The sequence below is a fragment of the Hibiscus syriacus genome, unplaced genomic scaffold (assembly GCF_006381635.1).
Source record: "Hibiscus syriacus cultivar Baekdansim isolate YM2019G1 unplaced genomic scaffold, ASM638163v2 tig00110716_pilon, whole genome shotgun sequence".
Taxonomy (NCBI): domain Eukaryota; kingdom Viridiplantae; phylum Streptophyta; class Magnoliopsida; order Malvales; family Malvaceae; genus Hibiscus; species Hibiscus syriacus.
This window is the reverse complement of record NW_024062835.1, coordinates 475,265-494,221: the sequence shown is the minus strand read 5'-3', so window position 1 is coordinate 494,221 and position 18,957 is coordinate 475,265. Positions and strand designations below refer to the sequence as shown.

The following is an 18,957-nucleotide window of genomic DNA, read 5'->3' as shown; positions in this document are numbered from 1 at the left end:
AGCAACACATGGTGCCTTTAATTCGTTGAATGATACCACCTTCCTTTTGATCAAATTTTCTACTATCCTTTTAAAGGCACACATTTCGATTGTATGCTTAGGATATTAGCGTGGTATTCACAGGTCTAGTTTTTATTATACCACTTAGGGAAAGGTGGTTCAATTGGTTTTACATATTTCGGCGACACTACATGTGCCTTGAAAAATCCTTGGAAAAGCTCACTGTATGTCATCAGAATAGGTATGAATGACATTATTTTGGTATTGTTCTTCCGTTTTACTGCTCCTTGAGATGTGAAATTTCCAGTTCTTGGCTTTCTCATAGAGAACCCACATTGTTAACTTTTTATTCCTTCTTTCTCATAAAGGGTTTATTCATTGAGCTCTATCCACCAGTAATTTGGCCTTTCTTCAATGCCCTCTTGATCATTTCCCCATACATGACTATGTTTGAGAAACTCTTTATGGCCACCCCTAGAATATTATCAATGTAAGGGGATTTTAATGTGTCGATGAACATTGTTATGAACTCCCTCTCGACCAGTAGGGATGAATTTGAGTAGAAATATATGTCCAGTGCTGAGCATATTGGCGAAAGCTTTTATTGGGTTTCATAACCATGTTCTGGAGAGTAACCCTATCAGGGATCATATCAATGACATGTTGGTATTGCTTTTTAAAGGCATTTTCTAAATCCTTCCAAGACCCTATCTTGGCATAGGTTAGCTGATTGTACCATCTTGCTGCAGATCCTGTCAAGCTTGCTTAGAAGTAGTGGATCAAGAGCTTATCATCCCTAAAAAAGCCGATCATTCTTCTACACAACATTGTCAGATATGTAGTGGGGTAAGTCTTACCCTCATACTTTTTAAACTCAAGCACTTTAAACTTGGGGGTAAGATTAGATCAGTCACCAGACTTAGTTCTACTGCTTCCATTTCATCTTGGGAGCTTTTTCCTCCAATTCCTTTCAAGAAGTCTTTACACCAGTCCTTTAGATATTCTGGCACATCATTCTTGGCTCTATCGTTCTCTTTGATATTGAACGCAGTGTATTCATTCAGATTAGCTTGAGGATTTGTTATTGCCACTTGATTTTTAATTGAAGAGGATCCTGCGGGATGCCCAATAAGCTTCTTAGGTGAGATTTCCAACTTCGGGGTAGATTGCACTGTTGTGTATTCAATGCCTCAACCAATGCATCATTTGATTCTTTCTCTGATTCAACATGTAGCCCAGACAACTTTGTCATGATATCATTCACCATATTAAACTAGTTTTGCAGGATGCAATCTACGGTTGATTTCTGTGTCTGCTCTATTTTCTCTTCTTAGTCCTATTGCATTTTTAGTAAGTTCTCTTGCATTTCCTTTTTTATCTGTTCAAATTTTCTTGCAGTAAGCCTCGTGTGTTGTGAGGGTTTGGAGATTTTTCGTTCTAGTATCTTCTGCCACACAATCCTCCATGAATTACTTTTATTATCTCTTTAGATATGAATGCATATTATTTATAACATATTAAAAATAAACCAGTAATTGGACAACTCTTACACATACTGCTCTTGTAGATTGTCTCCTTGTTCTTTTTTCCTTACTTCAGACTAGTCACGCACATTTGCATAATTCTCTTCTTTGTTTAGGACACTTTTCTCCATCGATAAAGTCTTCCAATCTGACGAACACTTACAGATCAATCACCCCTTTTTGATGTTATGTACATGCGATATGAAGAAAAAAGGGGAAAAAATAAAAAAAACAAGCAAATCAGTTTGTCAAAATAAATACATGGAATTGAAAAAATCCATAAAAAGGTAAACAAAATAGTCATACCCCCATGCGCTCAACCCAAACATTATTTATTAAAATGGTTCATACTTAGACATGTTTTCTACCCACATGCATTTATTTGAAAATTAAAACCTAACCGCATACTTTTCTAGTTCACATGTTTTTATTCGAAAAGAATAAATCTATTCTACAAATTTAGAGTAAAGAGAGAAGGTTAGAGTAAGTTCCTCCTTTGTGTACACCTATTTTGGTACCTATTGGCGGATAGAGGTTCGGCATGACTCTACCTATGCTGATCATTCTATGGTTCACTACATGCATGGTTTCAACTCTATCAGGGAAGGATACTCGAATTGTCCTTGTTGTTGGTGTCCCCTTGGATTACCAAACCCTAAATCCTAACCCATTATAGGCATGAACGAAACAAGTTGAATTCCAGGGGAGTCACTTCCCTATACCTATACCTATACGAGGAATAAATCCCTACGAAGATATAAAGCATGTATACCCCAGAGGTTATTTGCTAAGGCTCATACAAAGAATAAATTCTTACGAGAGCAAAAAGTTCACCCCCTAATTACTTGGGACGAAGCTTGTGTATAGAGCTTATGTCATGCAAATGCACGTGAAGAATGTGAGGAGAAACATACAAACCTTCAACCCAAAAAGGAAAAAAATAAAAGAAGCACTTTCGAAAGAAAATTTGATGGAGCTGAAAACATGAATTGAAACATTAATATAACAATTTACAATAAAGAATTCATAATATTAAAAATTCAACAAGTGGATCATAAGCTAACTAAAGATTCAAACTTATAATTTTCACCACTATAACAATGTATAAACGATTGACGACTTGACTCTCTTAAGTGTCCCCAGCAGAGTCGCCAAGAGGTCATAACATTCATTTTATTTTAATTTTTTTAATTTTAAAAGAAGATTTGGTTACGACTTATTTCAAAAATAGTTATTCTAAATTAGTTCGATTAAGTTGATTTGGAATCACCATCGACCTTTAGGTTAGGTAGGTCGAATACCTAAAAACGTCTTTCAAACGAATTTAAGAAAAACATTTAAAAGAAAAAAATTGATATGTGCTTACCAAAAATTCATTTTAAAGAGGGAGTCGATTACACGTGGGGAAAACTAAACACTACAACAACGCCCAAAATTGATACCTAGTCGCTTATACATTGTCGTGGCAGTGGAAACTATAAATTATAATATAAAATTAAAGTATGATCAATTTGTTGAATATTAATTAATTTGTTTCAAATTATTTATTAGGGAACATTCCTTAATTTGAGAAGAAATCACAAGATTTGAACATCCTCCAATAGGAAGGTTATCCCATCTATTTCTCCTCTATTCGAGAAATATCCACTCTTCAACGTTATCAAGAAAATCAACCATCGAATATAAATTGAATATTGATAAATGCATAAAATATCATAACATACTATTCTAAAAAAACATGCATTTTAAACTCAATTTATTTCAATTCCACCTTTCGTTCGAATGTCGTCTTGAATCGCACTACTTTTATCAAGTTGTGCTTTTCACGCCCAATCTACGAAGAGTGTCCTAAAAAATGGATACGAGTAGGAAATCTAATAAAATTTTATTATCGAATGTTAAAGGACTTTTATGATTTGAATAAATGGTGATTTTAAAGAGTATAGATCTAACTAACATTCATTGGGTTAAAATATAACATTCACACTAAAAGAATCCACGGGTTGTTAATAAAGGTCCTAAATAATATCAAATCTAAATCAAAACAGTGGTAACATTTTCCATACAATGAACATAAGGGATCAAAATGAACTAAAACGTAAATTATCAACCAAAATAAAAAAATAAACCAAAATACATATCAAAGCCAAAATAAGGGCTAAAATACACTGAATCACAAATTAACAAGCATAAATGAGTATTTAACCAAGAGATAACAACAAATAAATAGTGACCAAAATACAAGCCTAATAAAATTTAAAGTTTCAAAAATATAAAAGTGAAACTTGCATTCAGTGACCAAAATGAGATATTACAAAACAAGGAGGCCCCAAAATGGGATTTAACCAAGTGCTAAAGCACGCGTCCCCTCCCCCTAAATGGAGTCGTTTAACTCGTGGTATTTAAACCTAAAACTAAGGCCAAAAAGGTTATTTCCATTCATTTAGCAATCTTCTTTCTTTTTGCCTAAAAAAGAAATATTTCTAAACCCTCTCCCCCACTCTTTTCAACTTTCCATCCTTTCTCACCGTGAGAAAAAAAACCCCCTCGGCTGTCATAGCTCGACAGCGACGATGGTGAAACAGAGCCCAAAACCTATTATCCTTCTCCCTTTCTCTCTTTGATCCTAAAACTACTCATTTGAACCCCTTAACCATAAAAAACAAACCCCCTTTCAAGCCCTAGAAATCCAAAATCCACTCTCAAATCTAAAAGGTAAAGAGGTTTACCTTTGGTAGTGAAAGGTTTCCTAGCTCCAGTGAAGCGACGACGGTCATTTTTTGCTAAAAGGTGAGCCATTTTCTCTCATTCTTTCTCTCGTTTTCTTTGTATTAAAAAAATAGCCTCATTTTCTTCGTTGTATTTTTGGTTATATATGTCTCGAAAGGTAAAAAAAATGCCCACTTTAATTTTCTTCTCATTGTCTGCTTTGTATGTGTGAGAGGAGAAAATGAGGTGCCTTTCCCCGTGGATTTGGGCCACCGTGGAGTGATAAAAGTTTCAATCTAAAGAGAGGCTCTGTCCTCTTCCATGGTAGTGGCAGAGGGGACATGGTAGGGCTCACACGAGCCCCTGGTGGCTTCGGGTACAACCGATGTGGCGTTTAGAGAAAGCAACTTGCGCGTGGTGGCTATAGAGATTCAAACATCGCGTTAGGGAGCCGGAGAGTCTGCACGTGCATCAAATGTGGGGTGGATCTGACGGTTGGGTTTCATTGGCGGTGGTTGATTGGTGCATTAGGATAAAGCCCTAATTTTGGTGAATTTAGGTCGTTGATCTCACAAGTGATCTAACGGCCTTCGTTAGGTGGGACACATCCATCTTTGGGGTTCTAAAAACACTAATGTTGCTCTTGATCTGGACCGTTGGATGGGTCCATATCTGATGGCTAGTGTTTGGCGTCGCAAAGGATAAAGTAGAAACCCTAGCAGCTTGTGTCTGTCAAGTGGGCTTTGTGTGGGCCAACCCTAGCTTCTGGGTCTGCTAGTTGGGCACTTTTGGTGTTGGGCTGCCATGAATTAATACATTTGAGCTGCTCAATACGGGTCTGGTTACATGGGTTTGATTTGTATGGCTTTGTAATTTGTTTTGGACCTACATATATGAATAAATAAAATATCAATATTCATTTTAATTAGCATTTAATATATATATATATTATACTAACCATTTACTACAAAAATTTATATCTATGTACGTATGTATATGTATATTAATATATTTATAATTAATGATGATGAATAAATAAATAAAAGCATATATATATATATACACACACAGACACATAGTATAATAAATATAATTAACTACTAATCACATATACTTAATTAAATTTACTTATGACACTAATAATAATAATAAGACTATAATTAAAAACTATAAATATTTGATAAGTAATAAGAAAAGGTGAATAAAAAATAAAATAAATAAAAAAATGGAAATAAAAGTAAAATAAAAAAATAAAAAAAAATATCTTGGACAAAATTTAGTTTCTACAATGACGTGTTTATTAAAATATACATTCAAAATAGTTAAAAAATACTTTTATAAATTAGAGCTATATGACACATACTTTAAACCAAAATAATACAATCTCAAAGTTTACAAACTCAATACATATGTAATTCCTAAACTCGGTCTAGATGTTACGAACGAATATCGAATATCAAATATCACAATAACATAAATCAACAGAAACATAATCTTTCTGAGCTTCTCAATAAACATCGAGACATGTAACCAAAAATCAAAATAAAATAATATGCAGAGACAGAAAATCGATATAAATAAAACTAAGTGTTCATAAAATAATGCATACCAAGAGTAAAGTCCAAAACTCATAAAAACATAAAATAACCAAATCTGATCAAAGAGTTTACTAAGAAAATAACGTTTGAAAATGTTTATACAATATTTAGAAAAATATGTTAGTCGGCCCTCCAAGTACCAATCAAATTCCTAAAAGCCAAAGGTATCTTAAAAGACCAAGACTGAAAGAGTGAATTATAGGCTAAGTGTGTCCCCTAAAAGCAACATATATTAAATATTAAAACATAAATAATTTAGGCATGATATAATACACAATGTAATAGCCAAACAATAATATTCAGTTATTTATCATCAAAATATCATAACAGAAGTTTTCGTAACCTTACATTTAGTTACAGATAAATATGATAGAGACATTACCCTCCAAAGAGACACTCGAGATCTTCGTAGATGAACCTAAAACAATAAACAAAAATCAAGACGAGGACGTTACCCTCTAAAGAGGCATCCAAGTTAACCCCTGAAGAGTAACTCAAAAAGAAATTAGGAAACAAAATGGAGACATTACCCTCTGAAAAGACACCCAAGACTTTCGTAGACAGTCTCAATACAAAGATTTACATCCATATAGAGATCACATGTAATACAACATTAATTAGGAATCAGATTTGATTGTGCAATATATAACAGAAAAATAGAACACAATATTGAAAATTATATATACAGTACATGTCAAGGAACATACTTATACCATCTAAACGATATCAGCTAAGCCATATGCTTCCCACGGTCGATAGTATTAGGTCCTGCAGAATGAGAACCTAATAATAATATAGTACTATGTGAGCACTAAAACAATACATACTTAAATGGAAACAATCAGTAATTCGTTTAACAATACTCATGCGTATCTCGAGTTGAATGTATGGAGTTGAGCTTAACCGTACGAAGGTTGTCTGGATCTATTGAAGAGCAGTGCAGAGACACATATCACCTTCACAGAGAGTAAGACAATAAATTTCAGAAGAGTAAACTGCATGATTTATCACTTTCATTTTAATTTTGTACATTTTTCTCACTAAATTCAAAAAATTAATATTTGGTCAATTTCATTTTTGATTAATTAAGACGATGTCACTTTTATTTAATTTCTTCACTTTTTTTACACTAATGATAATTAAAATTTCAGTGACTAAACATTTAAAAGTCGATAAGTTAAATGGTCACATCTTAATTAAATAAAAATAAGCATGACTACATCTTAATTAAATAAAATGAAAGTAGTCAAATCTTATACTTAAAGAAAAGTGTAAAAAACTTTTTTTTTAAAAAGTGAAACATTATGTAGTTTACCAGTTCCATAATTTACTTAACATAAAAGTAACATAACACAATACAAGATGAAAAGTGGGGCTTTCAAGTTAGAATTTAACAAAATAGACCGCAAAAACAGATTCATGACATCGAAAAACATAAAGGTAATGGTCAATGGAAAAAGTCAACATTCAACGAAAAAGTCAAAGTTAAATGTTAACTGGTCTAGGTTTGGCTTGGTCAACGGTTCAAAATCAGTTCGAGTTAGACCGGTTTAACCCTCCAAATTGATTTGACCGTTCTGCTGTAAAACTATCCCACACGCTCAACGATGGCGCATGCAGCACGTGCGGTGTCCTTCGGTGCTTGAAAAATAACCAAAAATGTTATATTTTTGTTTTGTGAGACGGGGAATCTCTTATCAAAGTTAGTTTACGGTGGTTGACAAAGGAGATGAGATTTTTATACAACTCAAAATAATACCTCCCTCCAATCGTGAACGATGACGACGACGAAGGAACCAAGGACACCGAATGAAAGGAAACAACGTGTTGGAGTGATTGGCACCGACCATGACACTTGCGATGACACAACCGACAGTAACAATGACAAGAAATCAAAAGGCTGAAAGAAAGAAAGAAAGAAAGAAAGAAAGAAAGAAAGAAAATATGCGACTGGAAGTTAAATAAATGGGAAAAAGGGTAAAGAAAGAAAGAATAGGTATTTTAATACTCTAAGGCCTGTATTAATTATGCAACTAGTCCCCTAACTTTTGGAAGTTTGTAAAAGCACCAACATTCCATAAGCACTTCAACATAACCCTAATTTTGGAGTGTGACAACATAAATATAGTCCCATGAATACACATGTACACTAAAAGTAACAGTACAATACTCTAAAGTAAGATGTTGGAAATCATGCCATGACAGTATTCCTCGAACAACTCAAGCTACTAATCTAGGAACAAAAACATTCGAACATTGAACTTGCAAAGCTCAATAATATATTGCTAATCTGGAGCATCAATATGAATCTCATAAACACAAACATGCTAAGGGACGGACGTAGAATTTTATACTAGGATGCAAACTTCTAAAAATTCTATCAATAAGGGGAGAACCTAATCTCACAAACACACGGATAGCACATGTTGTCATCGTAGTCGTCAGGTACTAATCATAAGGGGAGAACCTAATCTCACATATGCCCCAGTAAAATTCCTATCAATCAACACAAATGATCTTCAGTCTCAACATAAAAATCAAATCAAGATCATAGAGGGGATACATGTGTCACAAATGTCTCGATATAGGCCGTTCTCATAAAACTCGTCAAATCAAATATCATAGATATCAATCAAAATCATGGATATATATACATATATTTAAAAACTAAAAAAATATCAAAATTTAATTAAAAAATCAGTTCTTTAAACCGGTTTCAATTTTCAGTTTTTCTTACCAAATTTAATTAATTTCCTAATTTTGGGCTCAACCTATATAATTAAATTATCAAACCAACGGGTTCTCAATTCAACTGAAACAGTTTTTAAATTCACAACCAAATGAAAACTTTGCAAAATTTGTGTTTGTTTCATGAGAAAAATGGAAAGAAAGAAAAAACTAAACGCCATGGAAAGAGATAAAAGAAAATATTATTTAATGTTATTATAGGAAAACCCTAATTTGTATAAAAAGAGGCATTGAACCCATAATCAAGGCGACTAACCGTCCCTTCCATTTCATGGAGTTTAAGGCTTTCATTGATTCTTGATGATCTTCAACCCCATCCCTTTTTGGAAGTAACTTCTTTTTCCTTCCTAAGGGACACAAAACATGGCGTTGCAGAAAGCTGCAAGCCATGCACATTCATGGTGGTGGGTAAGCCACCTTAGGACGAAGCAATCAAAATGGTTAGAACAGAATCTTCGAGGTAAACCCATTTCTTTTCATTATGGTTATGGAATCATATATTCAAATTGCATTGCTCCATTGATTTTTCTTTATAATTGAACATGTTCTTTAATTCAAATTAGTTGGCTAATTCGAAATTCGAATGTTGAAAAAAAAAATGGACAGACATGGAAGAGAAAATGTGCAGCATGCTGGAAATCATTGATGATGATGGAGATTCATTTGCAAAAAGGGCAGAAATATATTTCCAGAAAAGACAAGAGCTCGTTAGCTTTCTCGAAGAATGTTTCCGTGCGTACCAAGAATTAGCCCAAAGATATGATCATTTATCCAAAGATCTTCAAGCTGCCAAAAAAACCATTGCCACTGTTTTTCCTGAACAAATTCCATATTCCATTGACGAAGAAGAAGAAGATGATGAATCCCCTGCGCCTCACAAATTGAGTGTCGGTGCCAAAGTTCGATTTCTGAATAGGGATTTACGGAGCCAAGGACAAGTGATGAAGAAAGCTTTTGGCTCAAGTAAAACCAATGCAGTTCCGAGTTCGGCGCTGAGCAAAGACGAGGCACTCGGCAAAATCGATGAGCTGCAGAAGGAAATTTCGGAGATGCAAACTGAAAGGGCATTCTTTTATAAGAAATTCCGTGAAATTGACAATCAGATAAGTGAAAAGCAAAGGAGGGTATGCAATTTACAGGTCGAGTTCGGGGTCGGGTCCGTTACCGATGATATTGAAACTCAGACTCTAATGGAAACTAGAGACGTCGAAGTATGTCAAGAATCCGAAAGGATTAAGCAATTAACTCAGAAGTTTGAAGCTCTGAGGAACAAAATTAGTTCCTCACAAAGAAATCTGCAGAGTAAGCATGTTCAAACTAAGAATGTTGATAACAAGGTTGAAGAAAAAGAGAAACATGATTCGGAAGTGTCGAGGAACGTGATCGAAGAGAAGCTTTATGTAAACTCGAATGCTTCTCATAAGATGTTACGGCTTGTAGAGAAGATGGATGAACTTGTACAGAGAGTTGTTAGTTGGGAAGCCGCATTCTTCTCTGAAAAAGCTGCAGAGAATAGATTGAAATCTGCTGGGGAACACAATATGAGCCTCGGAGAAGACGAGGAAGCTGAGATCGAAGGCCCGGGATTCACGAACAGCAGGATGACCTTGTTGGAAGGGGAATTGAGTAGAGTTAAAGATCTTGTAAAAACTGCTGTAGATGAAATTGACAGCCTCAGAACACATTCCATTGAATCAAGTCGTGGTGTTGATAATTTATCAGTAAAAGCCGAAGCCGACGACAAATCCGAGAGATCATCCTTAAGAAACAAGGACGTTTCAGCTCAAGGGAAAAACAATGTTGCTTCCAAAACAAGCAATGACTTCAATATTGATTCCAGTAGGATGTGGCTTCAATGGAAGTAGACAAAGCAAAGAAGAAATATTTGTCTGATACAACAAGCAGTATACCCGATACGGAGATTGAAGAACTGGAGATCGACGACGAAGAACAGCAACCGAACTGGAGGCAGCTGTACTTGGATGGACTCGACGACGGCCGAGAAAAGATCGCGATCGACGAGTACTCTTCGGTTCTCAATAATTATAAGGAGGTATCAAAGATGCTTAATGAAGTTGATAAGAGAAACCGAGATGGGTTCTCTGAATTGGCAATGCAGATAAGGGGACTGAAGGATGCATTGGCTGCCAAAGATGGAGAGATTCAAACTTTAAACCGAAAAATCGGGTTTTTCGATGAAAACAAGTATGGGAACACGGTAGACGAAGTAGAACACCATGGAAGTCCGAGCGAGGAATCAACTTTAACCAATTCTGTTCAGGCATCACCTTCAGCTGCAGGTCAGGAGAAAGTTGGAACCATTAGAAAAGCAGTTGAACTCGAAACAACTACACATGGAAGATTCAAAGAATCCTCTGAGAAAATGGGAGGAAACAACAAACCTGCAAACCGATCTTCCCGTGTTTCGGCCTTGAAAAAGAAGATTCGATCCGATATCGATGAATTGCTCGAGGAAAATCTAGAGTTTTGGTTGAGATTCAGTTCAGCATTGAATCAGATAAAGAAATATCAAGCTTCAGTCAAGGACTTGAAATCCGAGTTACCGAGATTGAGAGAAAGAAGCAGCAAGCAAGAAGGAACGACCGAACACCTGAAATCCGAAATGCGGCCTGTTTATTGTCAGTTCAGAGAAATAAGAACCGAGTTAACATTATGGTTGGAGAACAATGGAACGATGAAAGATGACGTTGAAGGAAGATACTCATCGTTATGCGACATCGAAAACGAGATAGTGACCGGTGTAAGTGATGGCGAGCTGAGTGGATATCAAGCAGGGAAGTTCCAAGGCGAAGTTGTGAACATGAAACAAGAGATCTACAAGGTTTGTAATGAATTGAATGCAGGGTCTGAACGAGCTAGACAACTTAAGCATGAAGTTGAGAAACTGATGAACAACTTGGAGAGAGAACTTGGGTCGTTATTATCATCACTGTCTCAATCAGTTAAGTCTAGAAGAAGGACGGGGTCCAGAATTCCTCTTGGATCTTTTTTATTTGGAAGTACGTCAAAGCATTCAAAGCCGTTGAGTTAAAACCGTTGCTATCACGTTTTCGGTTGCGTTGTGTTTATTGTGAATGTGTACTACTGAAGTCATTGCAAGTATCATAATCATACAATAAATATTTCAGACGATATTTTTATTACTATATATCTGCCACTAATTCGATACCAGCCCGCTATTTAAATCCATGAAAACCACTCCTTCCCTTTCCCTTTATATAACACTTTCTGCCGGCAGAGATTGTGATTACTAATTGCTGCACTACGTTACCCTTCACTAGTGCTAATGTAGAAGCAACACCTTCATAAATTGTAACATTTACATCATTAATCATATAGTTAGTCTACTAGAAGTCTTGTACTGTAATTAGAAATTTTATTTTAGTCCTTATACATTTAAAAAATTAATATTTTGATAAAAAAAATTAAAGTTGTAGTTAATTAGCTTAAATATCTTAATTTAAACTCATTGCATGTCTGTCATTTTTAAAGTTGAATAAATCTATTCTCTTTCAAAAATAAGAATAATTTATTCAATGTACATTTTGAAAGTAAATAAATAAAAATGATTTAGTGTTGAATTTTTTTATCAGTAAATGACATGTGCTTATTATGTTTAGATAGTTTTTAAATAAAAATATATATTTTTAATAATTTATAATTATTTATTGTCTTTTTCAATTAAACTCTTATTCTCATTCTGAATCTAAAAACTCTAATAAAATTCATGTATTTTTTTCAATTAAACATTTTTAGTTATTTATCTTGTAATTATAATATTGTTTAATCGAAGATAATGAAGATTGAAGTTAGAATATGAATTAATTTTGCATTCAATATATATATATATATATTGAGGGGTGCAAGAACTAAGCTACGTTGATACTAACTTGCATTTAGATTTTATAAATATTTTAAAAAATTATGTAAAAATTGAAAGAAAAAAAAAGAATAACTTGAAAGAGATAAACTCGTTCGAGTTTGAAATTAAGAATTTTAAAATATTTAAACTAAAACATTTAAGTCAACTGATAATAATTTAATTATTTTAGACCAAAATGTAATAAATGGATTAAAACGAAGTTTTAATTACAGTACAATGTTCACTTTTATAGTCGAAAGACAAACAAAATTTTAAATATAATACAGACTTCTAATAGAATTTTAACCTATTAATTATAGGTATTTTCCTCTTAATTCTTTTCTTCTCTTCCATGGATTAGAGTCAGAAATTAGATTTGAACAATAAATTTTATCCAAGTATTGTTCAAATTTAAATTACAGAATAGCCAAACAAAGGGGGAAAATATTTTTATAATATTATCCGATCATCAAAATTCTCTACCGAAAATTTCCCCCCCAGAAAATTCTGAACAATTCAAGAGAAACATACACCTAAATCTGCAACATATTTTCCTGGAATAACTTAGACTAAAACCTCAATAGATGGGTATATTGCTACAGAAAAGATGTCACAAGCATCTGACGTGAGCAGATTCAAATAACTTGGACCGTCACACAAGACACCATGTCGCACTACGGACCTTCGGCGGTTTCTGTTGTGCTCAAAATCTCCATATCCTTGGTGCATCCATTGTTTAGAGACGCTTCAGCCGATGTCTTGACTGTTCTCGGATTCCTGCAACTTTCTTCGGCTGCAGGTTGACAGTCCCTATTTTAATCAATGAACTATCAATGGTACTATCATTGGCATTTTGAAATTCTTCAACCAGGTCTGATTTGACATTAACTTGAAGACACTCGACCACTAATTTCTCATTCGGATCCTCAGCAACTGCCTTAAGATTCTTGAACTCAGATTCCGGGTTTGATGCAGCTGCTTTTTGCTCTTTAACTCCCTCACCCGGTTCATTTTTCAACTCACATGCTCCATTTTCTTGCACATGCTCCACAGGCAAACTGTCCAACACAGGACCCTTGAAATCTACAGCTGCTTCCGGTTCTTCCTTCGGGGGACCTTCAACAGTTGGACTAGACGTAATGGCATTACACTGCTGAATCGACAAATTTAATGAAGAGGAAGAAGAAGATGGAGTATGCTCAACTCTTTGAGTTGCAGATTTCACTGAACCAGGATGCGAGGTACAAGATGAATGCACCTCCAAATGAGAAGAGGGTCCACTGGGTTTGAGAGGTTTAACAGAAGAGCCACTTGAAGTGATTATATGAATAGCATTTTTAGATTGGGCAGCCTTAAGCAGGGACGCAGCAGCCTCTGGGCCACCAATCCGGGCTCCAGCAGCAACAGCAGTGGCATCAAGGATTGAACCTGTACTGGAAAAATATGTTGGTGGTTTCTTCAAGCTTACCCGAGATTTTAAAGTGGGAATTGATGATCCCTGGGGGGATGTTTTTGTAGTCATGGGAGCTTGTTGAGATGGGTTTGGGACTTGGACTGAAGCAACAGGAACTTGCTGAGGTGGACTCTTGGTGGGGACGGATGCAATTGGACCTTTTTGAGGCTGATTATGGGATGTTATGGATATAATTGGAGCTTTTTGAGGTTGATTGTGGGCCAAGACAGAAGTGATTGAACCTTGTTGAGAATGATTTTGAGATTGGGTAGAAGCAATGGAACCTTGTTTGAACTGGCTTTGCACTTGAACCGAAGCTTCACCACCAGTAGTTGGAAGTGCAGACGTACTGGTTGTGATCTTCAAACCTGGCTTGGTAGCAACGATGCTAGTCTATTAGAAAGAGAACAATAGGCCTTCCATATTCAAAGAAGAAAACTGGAAGGAGAACAGAAGGCTCCCATAATTTCATTTCTTAAATAGGACCCTTTAACTATTTATTCACAAGAATATCTCCAAATTAAACACTTCAAAGAACTAAAAATAACATTAGATGGAGAAGATTACCAGGGTTATTTGTACAAGCTGCTGTTAAGTTTTTATCAGGCATATCAAGGGCCAAGGACAAAGCACTACGTGTTGCCAACTGTGCCTCAGAAAGTTGTGTAACAGTGGAGTTTCCTTCCACATTTGAGTTGCCAAGTCGCTTCTTAATAATAGTCCACCTCTGCAAATAGTAGAACAAACTTGTCATAATTAGCAGCAGAAAAAGCAGAGAAACAAATAGTATAGTCGCTTCATTTGCATGACACATATAGCCATCAAGGTTTCATAGAATTGGTTAAAAATTATAAAATATGCAGAGTGGAAAGAACTCCGTTGCCGGGATTTGAACCCGGGATAAACTGGGCAAATCCCAGACATCATGGCCGGGCTAGATAACAACGGAGTGTTATTCTAGAGCAACAACTAGAAGGCTAAAAAGAAGAAACTAAGTGATATAGAAACACAAACACCAAAATAAAACCAGTGCCGTCAATTTGTAGCAGCATTTAGAATGTCCACAATTCTGTATAGACAAATAAACTATGCACAGTAATAATGTTCTTCAGTTAAAAGAAGGTAAAAAGAAAAAGAACACACATGTACAAGCATGCACATATAGAGAATTTAAGGATCATGCCAAACTCGAGAAAAAATCAGAGTACAGAATCTCTTGCAAAATCGGTGAGCAGTATAGAGATGATATAAACGACTAGATCTCTTGCAAAAAAATAGTGCTGGTAGATGTTATCAACCAAAAGAAACCTTTTCAAGTCAACTTGCAGCAATTTAACACGGGAAGACAGAATTGCTTCACAAATCTACTAAGTTTCACAACTACTATGCATTTAGTTCGAAATCCATAAATCTCTAGCTCCTCAAGCAACACATACAAAAGTAGACTTTTAATATATTACTTCCATTACATCACTTAATTACTAACTTTAAGCCATAAAAATAACCGTGAACTTGCTTCTATGTAATGCATATAAAGTAGGATTGATATGATAACTAAAGTTAACAGATACAAAATTAAACAAGTTGCCTGGTTATATTGGAAACCAACCTGAGCCAACTGTGAAGCAGTCCTATCTCCTTTGAAGTCTCCTCGCAAGATGTTTGCCCAATTTCCAACACCACATTTCTGCACAGCAGAAATAAGTTCCATATCCTCTGCTTCCGACCAAGGTTTTCTTTTCCTTCGAGAAGGTAGGTTAGCACCAGCTGATCCATTTCCTTCCAAAGTTTCAGTCGATGCCACTGCAGGCAGAATCTGTTTCTGAACAGAAACTGGAACAGTGATATTCATCCCTCGCATTGAGCATGTGGGCTGCGAGTTTTCCAAAGATACTCTAGATGATTGCGAATTAGGTATATTTATTGTCAATGGAGCCTCTACCATGGAGTTGTTTGCAAGAATTGAGTCAGTTGGTAAACCAGAAGCAATCAAAACCTGACAAGAAGAACCGTTTCAACTGACTGGCTTGGAAAAGGTGTGAGCAAAGAGATAAATCAGTAGTGAAACTTGAAAGAAGAGCAGGTCATCAAAAACTATTATCTGTTTGATTCCCATGAGGTTATAATTAACCATTCAATACTGGTCACAGTGTAGGCACTGACCACATTAAGTCAAAAACCATCTTTTACTAGCAACAGTTCCTACCAACTAGCCGGTTTAAATTTTTGCAACGAACAGAACATCCTGAACACAATTATCTAACAGAAAAGAGGTACTACCAACCACGTCAGAAAATGGATTTGGTGTTAACTATGTCGCTTATTAATTATAGTTTCTTCATTATCATTACTGTTTTTCCAACCCAAAGAGGTTAAATGATCATCAACCACAAATGATAGAAGATGTAAACCTTTATTGTCATTTTTATGGTGATTACATTTATTTCTCTTACCTTCACACATGCTGCAGCCTCAGCTGAAGTTTCACCACTAACAGAAGGGCAAGGCTCCAATTCATATTCTAAGTCGCTGTCATCATCCTGCAAGATAAAAAGTTAATTAAATGACACTACAGCCATAAGAACCACCAATAATACTTATCCTTCAAATAAAAGGACCTAATTTTTATTAAAGAATCATGACTTTAGCCCTTTGATCAGTGGATTAAATACAATCCTAGATTTTAATTTCGAAGCAAAACCAGCATTTGACCGGACATAAGTTAGGATATTAGAAAACATATAAACCTCAATTAACCAAAACTATCTCAATATACTAAAATGATGCACATCCAGATGGTACACTAATCTAAGGGATATGTTCTTCAGGAAGCAATTCTCTCCAGACATTTCAGCATACACCTAAACACATAAGGAAGTTCAAGTAGATTTTAAATTAAACCCTTAGCATCGGCAACAGATAGAAACACATATACCAAAGGTTTAAAAGAAAAACTAAAAAGCTGACCAAGGGTTCAGCTCCATCATCGAATTTTTCCAGCAAGGAGTCGCGGTAGGCCAAATGGCGCCATAACATCTGGTATTCCCTAGCATTAGATATCCCAGTAGAAGTCTTCTTGACTAGTGCATTCCAATTCAGCTTCATACCTGGATACTGAGCCACTTCTTGCAACAGTGCCAAAACAGTGGTTGCAGTATACCTGCCCAGACTAAAATGAATGATAACAAAAAAACAAAAACAAAATTTAAAAACCCATTATTACAAAAATAAATAGGGATAAAGGAGGGACCTTTGCAAAAGTGTAGAGACGTCTTCCTCACTGATTGAACCCCTTTTCTGTTTCTTTGTTTTCTCAATCATATTTTCTGATAGCTGGAAAATTGCATACTATGAATGATGAAATTAATGGAACAGAAACTTCGGAATCAGACAAAAACCCTAGTTAGGGTTTAAGATTGGAGATATAAAATTTTAAAACCCTTTCAATGGTGAGAGAGGCACGAGATGAAGAAGAAAGGAAAGCGTGTAGAAAAGTGTGATCGGGGACCGTTGAAGAGCGTGGAGAGCACGCGCCGGGCAGTGTTCACGCGGAGAAAGGAACGGGAATATCTTCGGCAAGGGGATCTTGTTTTGTTGGTTTCTTAATAAAAGCCTTAATAAAAAATAATAAAACAAAAACTAAACTATGAGAAAGGAGACGGTGATTCGTTGGAGAAGGCCTTTCTCAGGGACCAATATAATGCGGAAGGTGGATGGACGATAATGCCCTTTCTTTCCTCCTCTAATTCCGACTTGCACATTATTTTTATGACAGATGTAAAAGAATTTATTCATATCCACCTAATCTAAGGGTTGTTTGTTTACTTTAGAATGATTAAGCGTTTAATCATTCAAATATTGAATGATTTAGAGGCTCTGTATGAATTAGCTCTAATGTGACATGTTGTTTGATAATGACTCTGAATCATTTAGATTGTACTTATGTGTTGAATCATTCAACACTGTTTTGCTGAATCATTCAGATGTGCAAAACAAACGCGTTGAATGTTGAACGGTTCAATATTCAGTGCTGAATGATTCCATTAAGAGACAAACAAACAGTCCCTAAGAGTCTTTTAAATTACGAGGAATTACTTTAGGGTCAGTTTGTTTCACTGAAAACGTTTTTCGAAAAATATTTTTGAAAAATATTTTCTAGAAAACTTTTTACGATGTTTGGAAGATGTTGTTTAAACCATTTTCCATTGGTTGATGAATTTTTAAAATTTATTTATTACAAATATTAAATATAATAAATAATATTTATTTATCATAAAACTTAATATTATTTTTTTTAAAATATTAAAATAATTAATTTATTATTAAATATTATTTTTATAACTTTATTAATAAAAATATTAATATTGGTATATTTTATTGAAATAAAAATATTAAATTAATTATTTATTAAAGTAATAGTTTTATATTATATTTTAAAAATATTAATTAGTATATTTTAAATGTATTTATTAAAATATTATTAGATTATTATATTAATATCAAATATATAAATAATATTATTCATTATTAATAATTTAATAATATTATTTCTATGAAATTAATAAATAATATAAATTTTATTAATAATTTATTATATATTATTAAAATAGAATTATAATATATTATATTATATTATTATAATATAATTGATTATTTTATTATAATATTAAAAATATAATATTATATTATTAGAAATATTAATAAATATATTTTAAATATTTTAATAATTAATTTTTTGATTAAAATGATATTAAAATATTTTATTAATATTAAATTTATAAAATAAAATTATTTTGAGTGTTTATTCTTTGGAGTGAAAAGTTCGCAAAATGACTTACGGAAAATCAGACCGTAAGTCATTTTCCAGTAAACACAAAGGAAATTCTGTTGATCAGGAAAATGTTTTACGTCGACCAACTAGTTTTCCTCAAACCAAACACTGGAAAAATAAGGAAAACATTTTCCGGAAACCGTTTTACATGAAACAAACGAACCCTTAGTGTTTGATTAAGTTGTTTATCTTTGTTTTTTTTTTATATTTTC

At 34.3% G+C, this 18,957-nt stretch overlaps 1 protein-coding gene and 1 pseudogene across 2 annotated transcripts; one reads left to right on the top strand and one right to left on the bottom strand.

Moving 5' to 3' along the window:
* Positions 1-395: 395 nt before the first annotated feature.
* Positions 396-17,524, bottom strand: LOC120138900. Of its 2 annotated transcripts, XR_005517572.1 has the most exons (8): positions 17,165-17,524; positions 16,882-17,074; positions 16,368-16,454; positions 15,524-15,910; positions 14,482-14,641; positions 13,106-14,282; positions 12,747-12,749; positions 396-405 (listed from the first exon to the last, which is right to left on the bottom strand). XR_005517572.1 is itself a non-coding variant. In XM_039154286.1 (6 exons), the coding sequence occupies exons 1-6, from the start codon at positions 17,233-17,235 to the stop codon at positions 13,198-13,200; spliced, it is 1,983 nt and encodes a 660-aa protein (XP_039010217.1). In that variant the 5' UTR covers positions 17,236-17,524; the 3' UTR covers positions 12,930-13,197. The 2 variants fall into 2 exon arrangements, 1 of the variants encoding a protein (XP_039010217.1); XM_039154286.1 differs by lacking the exons at positions 396-405; positions 12,747-12,749 and having other exon boundaries at positions 12,930-14,282.
* On the top strand, positions 8,942-11,630 carry LOC120138910 (annotated as a pseudogene).
* Positions 17,525-18,957: the final 1,433 nt, after the last annotated feature.

Excerpts from the sequence above, each read along its gene's own strand:
- LOC120138900 (XM_039154286.1), bottom strand. The coding sequence starts at position 17,235 with ATGATTGAGAAAACAAAGAAACAGAAAAGGGGTTCAATCAGTGAGGAA. Across the intron at positions 16,455-16,881 it reads ATGATGGAGCTGAACCCTTG|GATGATGACAGCGACTTAGA; the intron begins GTCAGCTTTTTA and ends TTTATCTTGCAG. Across the intron at positions 14,642-15,523 it reads CTGCTTCACAGTTGGCTCAG|AGGTGGACTATTATTAAGAA; the intron begins GTTGGTTTCCAA and ends TACTATTTGCAG.